The sequence below is a fragment of the Crocuta crocuta genome, unplaced genomic scaffold (genome assembly GCF_008692635.1).
Source record: "Crocuta crocuta isolate KB4526 unplaced genomic scaffold, BGI_CrCroc_1.0 scaffold44, whole genome shotgun sequence".
Classification (NCBI taxonomy): Eukaryota; Metazoa; Chordata; class Mammalia; order Carnivora; family Hyaenidae; genus Crocuta; species Crocuta crocuta.
The window spans coordinates 5,499,957-5,513,419 of record NW_027530179.1 but is presented as its reverse complement, the minus strand read 5'-3'; the positions used below and the strand labels follow the sequence as shown (position 1 = coordinate 5,513,419).

The 13,463-nt window shown below is 59.4% G+C and overlaps 1 protein-coding gene across 1 annotated transcript in view; it reads left to right on the top strand.

Moving 5' to 3' along the window:
- TTBK1 (tau tubulin kinase 1) overlaps window positions 1-13,463 on the top strand; it is a 37,061-nt gene that overhangs the window by 7,017 nt on the left and 16,581 nt on the right. The window contains 7 exon segments of the mRNA XM_077764920.1: window positions 286-351; window positions 776-868; window positions 957-1,082; window positions 2,599-2,753; window positions 3,705-3,936; window positions 4,189-4,367; window positions 7,067-7,628. Of these exon segments, the coding sequence (XP_077621046.1) occupies window positions 286-351; window positions 776-868; window positions 957-1,082; window positions 2,599-2,753; window positions 3,705-3,936; window positions 4,189-4,367; window positions 7,067-7,628 (1,413 nt within the window).

Here is a 13,463-nt window from a genome sequence, read left to right as displayed (position 1 = left end):
CCCTGGCTCCCTGGGCTCTTGGTGGGTGCCCCATTCACAACTTGTGATCTGGCTGCCTACCTTGGTCAGGGATGGAGACAGGGGTCAGCGAGCAAGACCAGGAGGCAGGTACAGGACTGGGATTGGTGTGTCAGGCTTGCCCCTGACCAGGCCAGCGTGTGGGTTGGTGGAGAGGGAAGGCAGTCAGGGTTAAAGCAGGCAGAGTTAGGCTTAGTAAGCAGGGCTGAGATGGGGCCAAAGTCAGGGGCCGCGGGTGAGCATCCTGCCGTGTTCTCCCTTCTGCAGCCCCGGAATGTGGCCGGGTTTCGAGGGACTGTTCGCTATGCCTCGGTCAATGCCCACAAGAACCGGGTGAGTGGCAGAGCTGGGCCCGCGGATGCGGGGGCAGCAGGGCCCAGGTCAGGGACAGAGGAAGGGGAAGAAGGTTGGGTGGGCAGCTGTTGAGGTGGGGAGAGAAGTATGGGCAGCACCCAGAAGCTGCCATGCCAGAGGCCACGAGTGGAAGAAGACTGGCCATTTCCCCGTGACTTTACTTTCTTCCTGTTTTTCGGGATTCCCTCCTCTCTGTTCCCACCATCAATCTGTGTGGACAGAAGTTTCGCTACTGGGACTCTGTCTGTTGGAGGGTCAGGGATAGAGCCATGGTTTCAGGAAGACCTTCAAGGGTTTGGGGTATCAGGCCTCCCTGAAGGGTGCCCCCTTGTGAACGGTCAGCCCACCACTCCCAGGAAGGACCTGAAAGGTGTGGGTGACTCTCCTGTCCCCACCCCTCCAGGAGATGGGCCGCCACGATGACCTGTGGTCCCTTTTCTACATGCTGGTGGAGTTTGCAGTGGGGCAGCTGCCCTGGAGGAAGATCAAGGACAAGGTGAGCCCTGTGCAACTGGGGCTGAAGAGGGTGGGTGGGGGGCATGTGGGCGCTGGGGTCCCATTACCCCGTGCCCTGTTGCCTCCAGGAGCAGGTAGGGATGATCAAGGAGAAGTATGAGCACCGGATGCTGTTGAAGCACATGCCCTCCGAGTTTCACCTCTTCCTGGACCACATCGCTAGCCTCGACTACTTCACCAAGCCTGATTACCAGGTGGGAGCCTGCCACCTGGTCCCTGCACCCGCAGATGTCTCTCTGGGGGTGACCTTCCCTGGGAGCACCCATACTGCTGAGGCCCCACTCCCGTGCCGGCTTAGCGTCGTGCATCTCCCCCGGTCCTCCAACTGCATGATACTGCTTTGTGCTCTTGTGAACAGTCTTCATAGCTGAGATTTCTCAACAGCTTACCCTGTTCTCAGTGCCTTTCATGCATTAACTCATTTAAGCTTCAAAAGGAGCCTTCGGTGATAACGTGTGTTCCTTATGTTATTATTCTAACACTTAACAGTTAATAAAGCCAAGTGCTTTCAAGTACTTGTCACCAAAACTCTGCATTGCCCCCATTTCATAGAGGAGGTAACGAAAGCCTGATAGCAGGGCTGCGAGCAGGGCTGGGCTTAGGTCCGGTGCTTTTTCCAAGATGCCACCACCACACCCCTAGGGGACCCTCTGGCCCCGATGGGAGAATGGGGATATGTCAGCAGTGTTCTGCCCAGGACCCACTATGTGCCAGGCACAAGTCTGCACACCACAGGGAGCATAGCATCAGGCCCACAGTGGGTCCTCAGTGAAGTGGGGCCTGCCAGCAGAGACCCTGTATTCTGGAGAGAGATAAGTCAGAAGTGGAATGGTCTGGGGCACCTGGGTGGCTCAGTCGGTTATGCGTCCGACTTTGGCTCAGGTCGTGATCTCTCTGTTGGTGGGGTCTGTGCTGACAGCCCAGAGCCTAGAGCCTGCTTCAGATTCTGTGTCTCCCTCTCTCTCTGCCCCTCCCCTGCTTGCACTCTGTCTCTCTGTGTCTCTCTCAAAGATAAAGAAACATTAAAAAATAAAAAGTGCAATGGTCTGGGGGCCTCTGATGTTCTACAGGTGCCCACTGCCTCCTGAGCCTAGAGCCTAGAGCCTGTCCGCAGAGATGCCTCACTTGGGCAGTAGAAGGCCCTGCCCCCCACCCCAATCCTCAGCCTCCTGGGGTTCCCCGGACCCAGACAGCTGCGAGTGAGCGAGCACATGGTGTGCTGGCCCTGTGCTGGCTGCTGAGGAAAGTTGAGCTGCAGATCAGGAAACGTGTGGGAGGGGGAATCAGGGAAGGCTTGAGGAGCAGGGAGGACGGGTGGTTAAGGCAGTGTGGGCGGCAGAGGAAACATCCTGGGCAGAGGCATGATCCCCAGTGGTGGCTTTGGGAAATTACCGGCACTTCCAGGCTGTGGAGCCTTCCCCTGAGATGGTGGAAATGGACGAGCAGGCTGGGGGTGCAGGGGACAGATCTCAGAGGGCTTGTGTCCAGCCAGCGGGGCTCAAACCACGACAGTGATTTGCGTGCTGATTTGCATATCATGTGCATGTTTTCATTTAAAATCAATGTGCCCTTCTCCTTCCAGTGCCCCTTCTCGGCCTCTCCCTGTCCTGGAAGGCCCCTCTCTTCCCTCTGCAATCCCGGCAACTGCCCTTTCCTCCTGGCTAGCCCCAGGGTCACCTCTCTGTCCTCCCGCCACCCCCATCCCTGCAGTTGATCATGTCGGTGTTTGAGAACAGCATGAAGGAACGGGGCATCGCTGAGAATGAGGCCTTTGACTGGGAGAAGGCGGGCACCGATGCCCTCCTGTCCACAAGCACCTCCACTCCACCCCAGCAGAACACGCGGCAGACGGCAGCCATGTTCGGGTGAGTCCTGGGAGGGATGATGGCTCAGTGGGGGGGCCAAGCAGCCTCTGCCCACGTCGCCCAAAAAGCCAGCTCTCTCCTCCTCTTCTCACCTGGACACATCTAGCTGTCTTTCCCATTCATTGCGCTCAGCAGCAGGGTTCTCAAGCCCCAGGGGTTCCGACCCATCTCCCTTTTCAATCTGGGGACGGGGTGCCCATCCTCACTTGGAGTTTTTGACTTGTCTGGGGTGTGGGGAGCCCTGAGTGAAACTACCGGAGCCCCACTGTGTGTTTCTGTGGCTTACGTGCATCCATTTAGTGAACATGTCTTGTGCCCCAGCACCGGGGCCTGAGGGGGCTCAGAGAAGAAACTTGCAGCTGCCACCCCCTCCCCCACCCCGTGCTCTTGGTTGGGTCCAGGATATTTGTAACGGATGGGTCAGCGATTTCAGAACCTGTGACAGGCGCAAAGACAGAGGCACCTGGGGAGGTGCCGGAGTGAGGAGGGGCCCCCACCCCACAGTGGGAGCAGCCAGGGAGAGACAAGGAAAGAGACCCTGCAGGACTCGACAGCATATGACGGTGCCCCGTACTGTAAAGATACCGCTCAAGGGGTTCCAAAGTGACTCTTCTCTTCATACCCATTGCTGGTCTAAATGAGGTCAGCCCGTGAACGGCAATGGAAATCTGGCAAGGCCCGGAAAGCGACGGGTCTCTGAAATTACTAGGGTGAGGTGGTGCGGTGCCCGTCCTGGGCAGCCACATCTCCCTGCAGCCCTTTGCCCGACTGAGGACGGTCTAGTTGCAGGCTTTGTTGGGGGTTGGGGGATGGGGATGGGCCTAGGGACAGCCCCACCCCCTGCCAAGGCCTCTTCTGTGCCTACTCCCATGGGTGGCAGTGACCTCCAGGGCCTGTGTGGTAGGAGAGCACCGTGCCAGCCTTGCCCACGGCCCCTCTTGGCCCCTCCAGGGTGGTCAACGTGACGCCGGTGCCCGGGGACCTGCTCCGGGAGAACACCGAGGATGTGCTGCAGGGCGAGCACCTGAGTGACCAGGAGAACGCACCCCCAATCTTACCTGGGCGGCCCCCCGAGGGGCTGGGCCCCAGCCCCCACCTGGCCCCCCACCCCGGGGGCCCTGAGGCTGAAGTCTGGGAGGAGACGGACGTCAACCGGAACAAACTCCGGATCAACATCGGCAAAGTAACTGCAGCCAGAGAGAAGGACGTGGGTGGCCTTCCCCCGCTCCCTCCCTGGTCCCCCTCCCGTGGCCCCCTCCCCGCTCCTCCTGTGTGCCCTCTCCCCAGCCACGTGCCCACCTGCCCTGTCTCCGTGGCTTTGCCCTGTGTCAGGATCACCAGCGCCGACTTCCCTCTGTCTCCTTCACCCTGGGAAAACCACCTGACCCACCGCCGCCCGGTCAGCCCCAGTTCATGGCACTCCCCTCTCCTGCAGACGCCTTGTGTGGTGGAAGAGGAGCAGAGCCGAGGCGTGGGGGTCCCCAGCTCCCCGGTGCGTGCCCCTCCAGACTCACCGACAACCCCGGTCCGTTCTCTTCGCTACCGGAGGGTCAACAGCCCTGAGTCTGAGAGGCTTTCCACAGCGGATGGGCGCATAGAACTGCATGAGAGGAGGTACGTCTGGGGCCAGGGGGTCGGCCAAGGGCCCTCTGGCCCCCTCAGCCTTCACATGGCTGGTCTGTAGGAAAGATTAGATGCAAGGGGGGGACCACAGGAGTGTTGAGAGTGTTATTCTAGGGCCTGGGGTGTCAGCCTTGGTTAGTTGGGGGAGAGGGAGCAGATGCAGAGGTACCAGCTCAGGCCGCAAAGGGATGTGGGGTGGAAGCAGGCTGTAGGAAGGGGAGGCTGGGTCCCTAGGCCCAAGAGGAGGCGAGGGGTGAGTTGGTAGGTGGGTGTGCTTCCAGAACCTCTCCCTAGAGACTAATTACAGATGCCTCAGAGCAGCTGACTAGGCTCCCTTCAGCTATGGAGGAGGGGCCTGGGAGGAGAGCCCAAGGAGTACTCAACTCCAGGAGGTGGTGGATCCAGTTTTGGGGGTCAGGGCTCAGGGATCTGAATGTCACAGTGGGGACCTGGTTGGTGGGAGGGAGAGTTGAGAGCCAAAATGATCCTTTGGGACAGGAGGGGGGTGCAAATGTGAGGGTGGCCCATGGCCATCAGGGACCAGAGTCAGAAGCTCAGCTGAGCTGTGCAGTGGGTGGGACAGCTTGGTTCTCTGGGTGGGGCGTCACCGCACAGCAGGCCTGAGGTCTTCTCCACACCAGGGAAGGGGTCTTTTCCCAAGGCCCAGCCTAGGAGGATGGGGTCTTCTCCCCAACCATGCACATGCAGTGTGCCCCGTCATCCCCACCTCACCCACGGCCCCTCCTCTGGATTCTGCTCCAAACTGCACTCCACCTCTGGGATGGGGCACAGCGCCCCTTTGAAGCACAGCAGCGCTCAAGACAGGAGAGCCCCATGCCAGTCCCCATGGCACCCCCAGGACAAAGGGATGTGGGCCCTGTGCTCAGGCTGCCAACAGCCCTCACACGTACACTCATACTCACACTCACACAGGTTGGCCTCCCTGGGACTGAAGACCACATTTTCATCCATGGTAGCCCAGAGGGTTCAGGAAACAAGGAGAACTGAGGAATGGCAGTTTGGAAGGGATATCAGTGGAGAAGAGAGGTGGGAATGCCCCAAACAAAGACAGTCCTGAAGAGCAAGCTGGTTTGATTCAGAGTGAACCCATGTTTCAGGGATGATGGGACAGGGAGACGGCTGAGGAGAGATTTTCTGGAAGGGAAGGCTCAGGATCTCGTAGGTGGGGCAGAGGGTTTGGGTGGGCTCTGGGGCACCTGGGAGCAGAAAGAAGTATAAAGCAGATGGGATTTGGATTTCCCTCCTTCCCCCCTTTTCTCGTCCTCCCTTCCCCCGCCTTTAGTCCCTGTGTCCTTTATGTCCATCAAAACAAACCACGCTCTCAGGAGAGGAAGCAACATCAGCCATTCACATGGGAGTATCAGTGTGGGACCCTGGGTGACCAACCTCAGGAATGTTTGCATTTAAAGCCTTATTAAATCAATACAGATCTTGTGGAGAGGGAGGAGTCAGTAGGTCCCGCAGACCAGGGCAGGGCGATGTTGAGAACGCCCCACAGTGGCTCTGAACTGCCCCCCTCTCTCTCACAGGCTCGAGGCTGGGGGGATAAAAAGAGTCAGCCCCTGCCCACAGCCCGAGCGTGAGGGTGTGTACAGCCCCAGGGGAGCTGAGCCTCCACCGTCCTCGGTGGGGGCACCTGGTGTTTGTGTGGCTTCCTCCAGCCAGCAAAACCTTCGCTTTGGGGCTGGTACCCTCCCCTCCAGTTGAGAACCTCTGGCAGTGATATGAGGTTCACGGCCCAGTGTAAGGTAACAATAGAAGAGGTGTCCCAAGGTAGGATCACTGCCCCAAAGTGGGATGGGACCCCGTCCCTGGCTGGTGGAGCTCACAGCCTCGTGGGGAGACAGGTATGTAAGCACACGTGGCCCACTCTGTGAGGAGAGGGGCGCACAGACAGTGCTGGGAAGGCAGGCCAGCCCCCCAGGCGGGATGGAAAGGCTCCCCCCTCAAGAGGTGACATCCAAGGTGCTTGGGACAGCAAAGTGCGGAAGTTCAGGCCATGTGGAGAGAGCAGCACTTGTGACGGCACAGAAATATGAACACAAGCACAGTTCCGGGAAAAGCCAGTGGATCTGAGATGGGTCTGGCTGGGAGAATGGGGATACTGGGCCTTAGCCTGGCCGCTTGAGTGCCAAGCTAAGGAATATAGACTTTGTCCTCGGGGCTGGGAGCCACCGGAGTCTGTTAGGGGTGGTGAAACCAGCCAGCCAGGCCTGGGAGGTGGTGGCAGAAGAAGCTTGAAAACCCATCTGCAAACTCAAAGTCCAGATGGGTGTGTTTGCCCTGGCGGCAGCAGGAGGGAGCCTCTGACGGAGTGTGAGCGCTGCACCAGCAAGCATAAGTGGCCCTTAGGGAGAGTCAGTGTCCCGGCTGCTCCAGAAGAGAGCGTTTCTTGGGCCCGGGGACCAGGTTTTCTGCATGTTTGTATTCCTGGAACACCGTAATCATTCAACTATGTGTGTTGCAGGGAATGAATGAAACAATGAATGAATGAGAGCTTTGTGGGGAGTGAGGGTGGGGGGCTGGTAATCTAGGAGGTGACCGGGCCTGGCCCAGAGTGAGAGAGATACAATGGTCAGTAGGTGTCACATTGCACCTGGCCACCTACTCGAGTTCCTTGGAGAACTGGAGAGGCTCGGCACTGAGCCTCCCGTGGGCTGGCTTTGCAGGTCACGGATGGATCTGCCCGGCTCACCCTCACGCCAAGCCTGCTCCTCGCAGCCGGCCCAGATGCTCTCAGTGGACACAGGCCACGCCGATCGGCAGGCCAGCGGCCGCATGGACGTGTCAGCCTCCGTGGAGCAGGAGGCCCTTAGCAACGCCTTCCGCTCGGTGCCGCTGGCCGAGGAGGAGGACTTTGACAGCAAGGAGTGGGTCATCATTGACAAGGAGACAGAGCTCAAGGACTTCCCCCCGGGGGCCGAGCCCAGCACGTCGGGCACCACGGACGAGGAGCCCGAGGAGCTGCGGCCGCTGCCCGAGGAGGGCGAGGAGCGGCGGCGGCCAGGGGCAGAGCCCGCCGTCAGGCCCCGGGGACGAGGCATGCAGACGCTGACTGAGGAGGACCCTCGGCAGATTCCATCCCAGCCCCTACCACCCCCGCTCAGCCAGGCTGATGGCCGGTCAGAGACGTCGCAGCCCCCCACGCCCGGCAGTCCTTCCCACTCACCCCTGCACTCGGGACCCCGCCCTCGACGGAGAGAGTCGGATCCCACAGGCCCGCAGAGACAGGTAAGGTTGGGCTTGCACCCCACCCTCCACCCCTGAATGCCCATAGTGTTGCCTGGAGTGCTCTCCATGTGCTCCTTGTGTGCTCTATGGGGGTTATTGACTGGCACCCTTGTGTGCTCTATGGGGGTTATTGACTGGCACCCAACCGTTGCAGGCTGTGATGAAGGTAGATAGGTTTTAGGGTCCAAAACCATGCTTGAGGCACAATCAGAGCTTCCAGAGAAGGAACCCGAAATGTTCTGAGTTGCGTTTCGCATTATGAGCAGTGTTAGCTAGGTGACAAAGCAGGAGAAGGGCCCCCGGGCCAAGCAGACAGTGGGTACAAAGGCCCGGAGGTGGCAGTCAGAAAGCACTGCCCTGATGGCATGTTGCAGCAGATGAGGCTGAGAGGTAGGTCCCTGGCTCCATTCCAGAGGGCCTTGGGGCTGAGCTCAAGGGTTAGAGCTTGATTCTGAGGGGGTGGTGAGCCACCCAGAGCTTTTAAATGGGGGTGTGATGTATGATTACCTTGCTACTCTTGAATGAGCCTTCTGGCTGCTGTGTGGAAATGGATTAAAGGGTACAGAACTGCCCGCAGGAAGGCCACATGGCAGTGCCAGCCAGAGAGTGCCCTGATGGCTTAGACCCGGTGGGGGGCTCTGGACGTGGGGCAAGGTGGACAGAACAAGAGGTGTTGGGGAAAGGACTGAGGGGGCTGTGGGCAGAGGGTTCCCAGCCGATGTCCAGAGGGCTGGGTGGACAGCAGTGCCGTCATGGAGTGGTTTCGAAGAGAGCACGTCTCCTCAGAAGGGCTGGGAAGAGCCAAGGAGGTGATGCTGGGGGACTCTGGGGTCGTGCCGCGTTCCACTCAGTTGCCCCACGTCAGGGCTGTGCACCAGGTGGCTCTGGGAAATGCCAAGGTATGGGGCCTGGGGCCAGGGGCAGCTCTGCTGTGTGTGCAGATTGGGAGGCCCAGCCTGGGAGCACGCGGGTGTCCTGGAGAAGGGCAGCTCCGGGCAGGGCTGTGTTCAGGCCCCATCCCCACGTCTAGGAGAGAGGGGCTCTGAGCTGGGATCCCGAGGGGTGTGCGTCTCAGCTGTGCCCTGGACTCTGGAAAACTGGGGACTCAAAAAGCGGGGACTCTGAGAGAGGTCCTAGCCAACCCAAACTGGAGGCTCAGCCAGGGCAGAGTGTGGGCTAGCATGACTGCGTTGTTGACCTAGACGTTGTGCCCACCAAGGCCAGCACTGGGTAAGCAGGAGAAAGAGCAAGATCTGTTTATGATTCCCTCTTGCTCCCCTCTCATCTTTTCCTGCATTCATTCGTGTGTTCAATACCTAGTCACTCCACACCTGCTGAGCATGTAGCCTGTGGTGGGGCCCCGAGGCACCAGAGGCCATTTGCACCCACAGGAAGTGCAGTCTAGGAGGGGAGACTGACAGGGGTCGTATAGGGTAGAGAGAGCCCAGAATCCAAGTCAGGAGGCCTAAGTTCTGGACCTGGGCTCTCTGTTGGTCCCCTCCTGGTGACTGCAGGCCAGCTAGGTCTCAGAGAGGGAGCTGAGCTATCTGGGAGTTTTTCTCACCTTCAGGTTCCTTCCAGGCACTGGGAAACATCCTTACATTGGGGAATTCCGGCCAAGGGGGTAAGGAGAGAGAGTTGGGGAAGCGGGCACGGGAGTCATGTTCAGTCTCAGTCTTGGGCTCAGGTCCTGCTTGTGCTGTGGACAGGTGCTGAGTTGCATGTGTCTGGAGGGGGTGTTAGGTGTTTGTGGGCCTTGGTTTCCCCATCGTGCATGGCGGCCAGGTTGGTTAGCATTCTTTGGCTGTGTGTGTGCGTTTCTGTACCCGCTCAGCTCAGGAGTGCACATGGGTGTGGGTGTGCACATGCAGTGGCGTGTCTGTGGAGCGTGCAGCGGGTCTGCAAGAGCGCAGAGAACCCTGGGAGCCGGGATAGCAAAGCCGGGGGGCTGATAATCATCAGAGCAAAAATTCCAGAGGCAGTGACCAGAGGGGCACTGCTCTTAATAAGGCCTCCGTATTTCACATGTGTCTTCCTCACAACAATTAACGCGAATAAGACAACCCCCCCCTTCAAAAGGTAAGGAGACCGAGGCTGGGAGGGGCTAAGCCTTTAGCCCAAGGTCACCAGGGGGCAAGAGGTAGAGCTGGGTGAGTGCTGCCTGAGGCCTGTGAGTTCAGAAGAGCAAACACAGGCCAGAGAGAGCGGCGTTGTGCAGTGTCAAATCCCGAGTGCGTGCATGCGTGTGTGCATGTGTGTGTGTGTGTGTGTGTGTGTGAATGTNGCAAACACAGGCCAGAGAGAGCGGCGTTGTCCAGTGTCAAAGCCCGAGTGCGTGCATGCGTGTGTGCATGTGTGTGTGTGTGTGTGTGTGAATGCACACGTAGGTGTTCACCCGCTGGCTGGGCCATGTCAGCAGGTCGGCCTTGGGCACAGCAGTGTGCACAATGGCCTGTGTGTGTGTGCACGTGCGCATGTATGTGTGAGCACATGGGGCGGGACATATTTTACTGAGTATTTCAGTAAAGCGCAGTCCAGGTGAAGGAGGCAGAGATCTTCCTTGTCAAGGGCATAGGAAGACGGAGAAATGGACTGGTGCATTTGTTCCTTCTTTCCTTGGTCTGGAAGGAATCCCGAGTCCAGGCTACTCGGGGGCTCCCAAGACTGGCTGCGCATTGGAACCACCCTGTCACCTTTCTGCGGGGAAGACCCTTCTAGAGCTAGCTTGCTCTGCTCAACATCTGGTCTGCGAACCTCCTCCTAACAGCAATCCTTAAAGATTGTGACACCTGCAATGCTGTCACCTACCCCCTGTGGGGAGCGGGGACAAAGATAATGTGGAACCAGGCACAATTTTAGAGCATGTATTGCTCCTCAGTGTGAATGCCATGATACTTGAAACTTTTTCTTTATGCGAACACACACACTGCTTTCTTCCACAGGGACTGTAAGGTGCAGATGAGGAGTGGCTGGCAAGCTAAGGCCGAGGGGAAAGCAGCCGACAGGGTGTGTGTGATTTGGGGGAGGGATGTTTGCCATCCTTGGCCAGTTGTCTCTGGCTGATAACACAGCAGGTCAGCATTCTCTGAGCGCATGGACATTTGCTTGGCCGCCACTGGGGCATTTCTCCGCCACGTGCCAGGCAGCGTGCTGGGGGCTGGGGAACAAAGATGAATGAGGCGTCATGGTCCGGCTCTCTCAGAGCCCACAGTTCACAGGCGTGGGTGGGGCTGCACAGTTGTGGACGTGGGTGTCTGTCGGCGAGGGCCATCAGGTGGAGAGCAGGGAACTCTTTGCTAGAACAGGGAGCCTGCCTAGGAAGGTGGGTGGTCGCGTCAAGACGGTACGTCAGGTGGGCCTGGAAGGTGAGGGAAGGGGCAGGAGCACGCAGGGATCAAGTCCCTCTGGAAGCTGCCAGGCTCTGGCTGGGGTGTTGCGAGGGGAGCTGTGGGCAACTGCTGGTGCCTCTATCTTGTGCATGGAGGGCCTCGGACCCCTAACCCTCAGCACGGCCAGGACCGCCAGCTCGGAAAGATCCTAGACTTGGCCAAAGAGAAAGGGAAGGGAAAGCAGGGTGGGGCCAAAGCCAGTCCTATCAGAACCTTCTCTCTGCTCTCCTCTCTGATGGAGGCTCCATGTTGGGTCCCCATGTCCCCATTTGACATCTGTCAGGGGACACTGGAGCTGAGTGTCCTGGTCCCACCCCCCACCCCCACCCCTTCAGCTCTCTGGCACCTGGCCCAGCTTCGCGCTCAGGCCCCACCAAAAGCTGTGTGTTTAAACTGACTCCAGTCACAGGAGGAGCTAGGGGTCAGGATGGGAAAGGTCTGGGGACATCCAGGTCACCATTTCCATCCCCACAGGCCTGGGATGCACAGGCCCACTTTTCCTTTTCCTTCTCGGGGCATGAGGGCAAGAGGGCACAAACAGGATTGTTCCCGATGTCAGTGGGGCGGCCACGCCCCTCCCACGGGCTGCCTTGTGGCTCAGCCTTGGAGGGGACTGGGAAAAAGCCACGTTGGAGAAATGGTTTCAGCTTGCCCCTCCTCCTCCCAGTCCTCTATTCCTTTCCTCACCCTCAAGAGTGACTTAGAGGATAATCAAGCAGCTCACATGACACAGCATTTACTCCATGGCAGTCCTAAGTGTGTGCACATTATAAACACCTAGTCCGCGTGACAGCCCTATGAGGTGGGAACCATTGTTACCCCCATTTACAGGTGAGGGAGCTGAGGCTGGAGAAGTGAAGTAGCTTGCTTGAGGTCACCCAGGTAGTCGGTGGGAGAGCTGGGATTCAAACATGTGTAGCCAGACTCCAGAGTCCTACCCTTCTGCTACATTTAGTCACTGAGACCCTGCCACGCCCCTGGGGTGCCGGCAGAGGGGGTGCAGGGAATGTTCTCTGGACCACGTCATGAGGAGTAAGGAGTACAGCTGGGGAGACAGATGGCAGGTAACAGTTGCAGAGGGGCCTTCCTGGGGGAGGGCACGGGGGAGGATTCCTCAGCCCAGGGGGATCTCTGAGCTCTGCAGGGCTAAGGCAGGAAGGTCGCCCAGGGGAGGTGAGTGACCAAGGTCTCCTTGCAGAGACCGTGGCATGAGAAGTGCCAGAGAGGAGGAGGACTGGGAAGGGAGTCGGAGGCCAGAGGCTAGGTTCTGAGGCTGGACGGGGCAGTGTGCACCCCTCCACCTGGCCGACCCTGCCCCGCCCCCCTGCCCGGGACGCCAGCGCCGCAGGGGCTGTGAGCGGTGGGTGGCCCCCGAGACGGAGCTGTCGAGTCTGTGCCTGACGCCTCTTTTCCCTCCACTCTCTTGGTCTCTTTCAGTTGGAGGAGGACAGACTCTCGGGGCACTCCCTCCCGCGGTACAGCCCTCTGCGACGACTGGCGTCCTCCGTGTTCTCCTCCTCCACGCTGGAGACCGAGCATTACCCTCACCCTGGCGGCGGCGGCTCCTCCGGTTCCCTCATTCAGCGCAGCCGCTCGGCGGAGAGCAGCCCCGTGCGGGCGCCCCACCGGCGCCACGCGCCCCTCGCCGCCGGCAACCACAGACTCGTGCCCTCGGTGCTCCGCATCTCGCGGTCCCAGCTGCAGCAGGTGTGGGCCCGCTTCACCCACAAGACCTAGGCTGGGCTCCCCCCCCTCCTGGAGGGGGCAGGTGGGGGGGGTGGGGAACAGGCAGAGATCACGGTTCCTTCCCAGGTCGCAATAATCACACACTCATACACCCCATCCCATCCCCATCATGCAATACGGCCCCATGTAACGTTGGCCCAAGGTACTGTAATGCCCACCCCCACCCCCCAACGTCCCCCTTTGCTTGGTGCCAGCCAAACGGTGCAGGGAGGGGTGGGGCTGTCGGTGCAGCCTCAGGGACGGGTTGGAGGCGCTGGGCTGGAGCCACTAGTGGGTCCAGAGTCCAGTGGAGAAAGCAAGGTGTCAGGGAGATAAGGCATGCCGGGTCACAGTCAGTCTGGCATGAAAGTTCTTTCTGTTTAATCTGTGATTTCCTGGCACAGCGGTGGGGCCTGGTCCACCCCTGGGGGAGGGGGCAGAAGGCTGAGACCCTCTCCCACAGTGTGTCTGTTTGTGTGGGGCAAGGCGTGTGACCCTGTGTGGGGGGCCTGGTCAGCCAGATTTGGAGGTTGGTAGGGAGTGCCTTCGTACTCAGTGACGGGCAGGGATGGCGGTCTTGTGATCCAGTCTTCCCCATGCCATCATCACAGAGGACAGAGCCCCTACCTCCCACCTCTGACCCAGGAGGCCCGGAGCCCAGTCCGCCATAGGCTGCCCTTGGCCCAAGGCATACACGCCACCACCTCCTGGTGAGATTGGT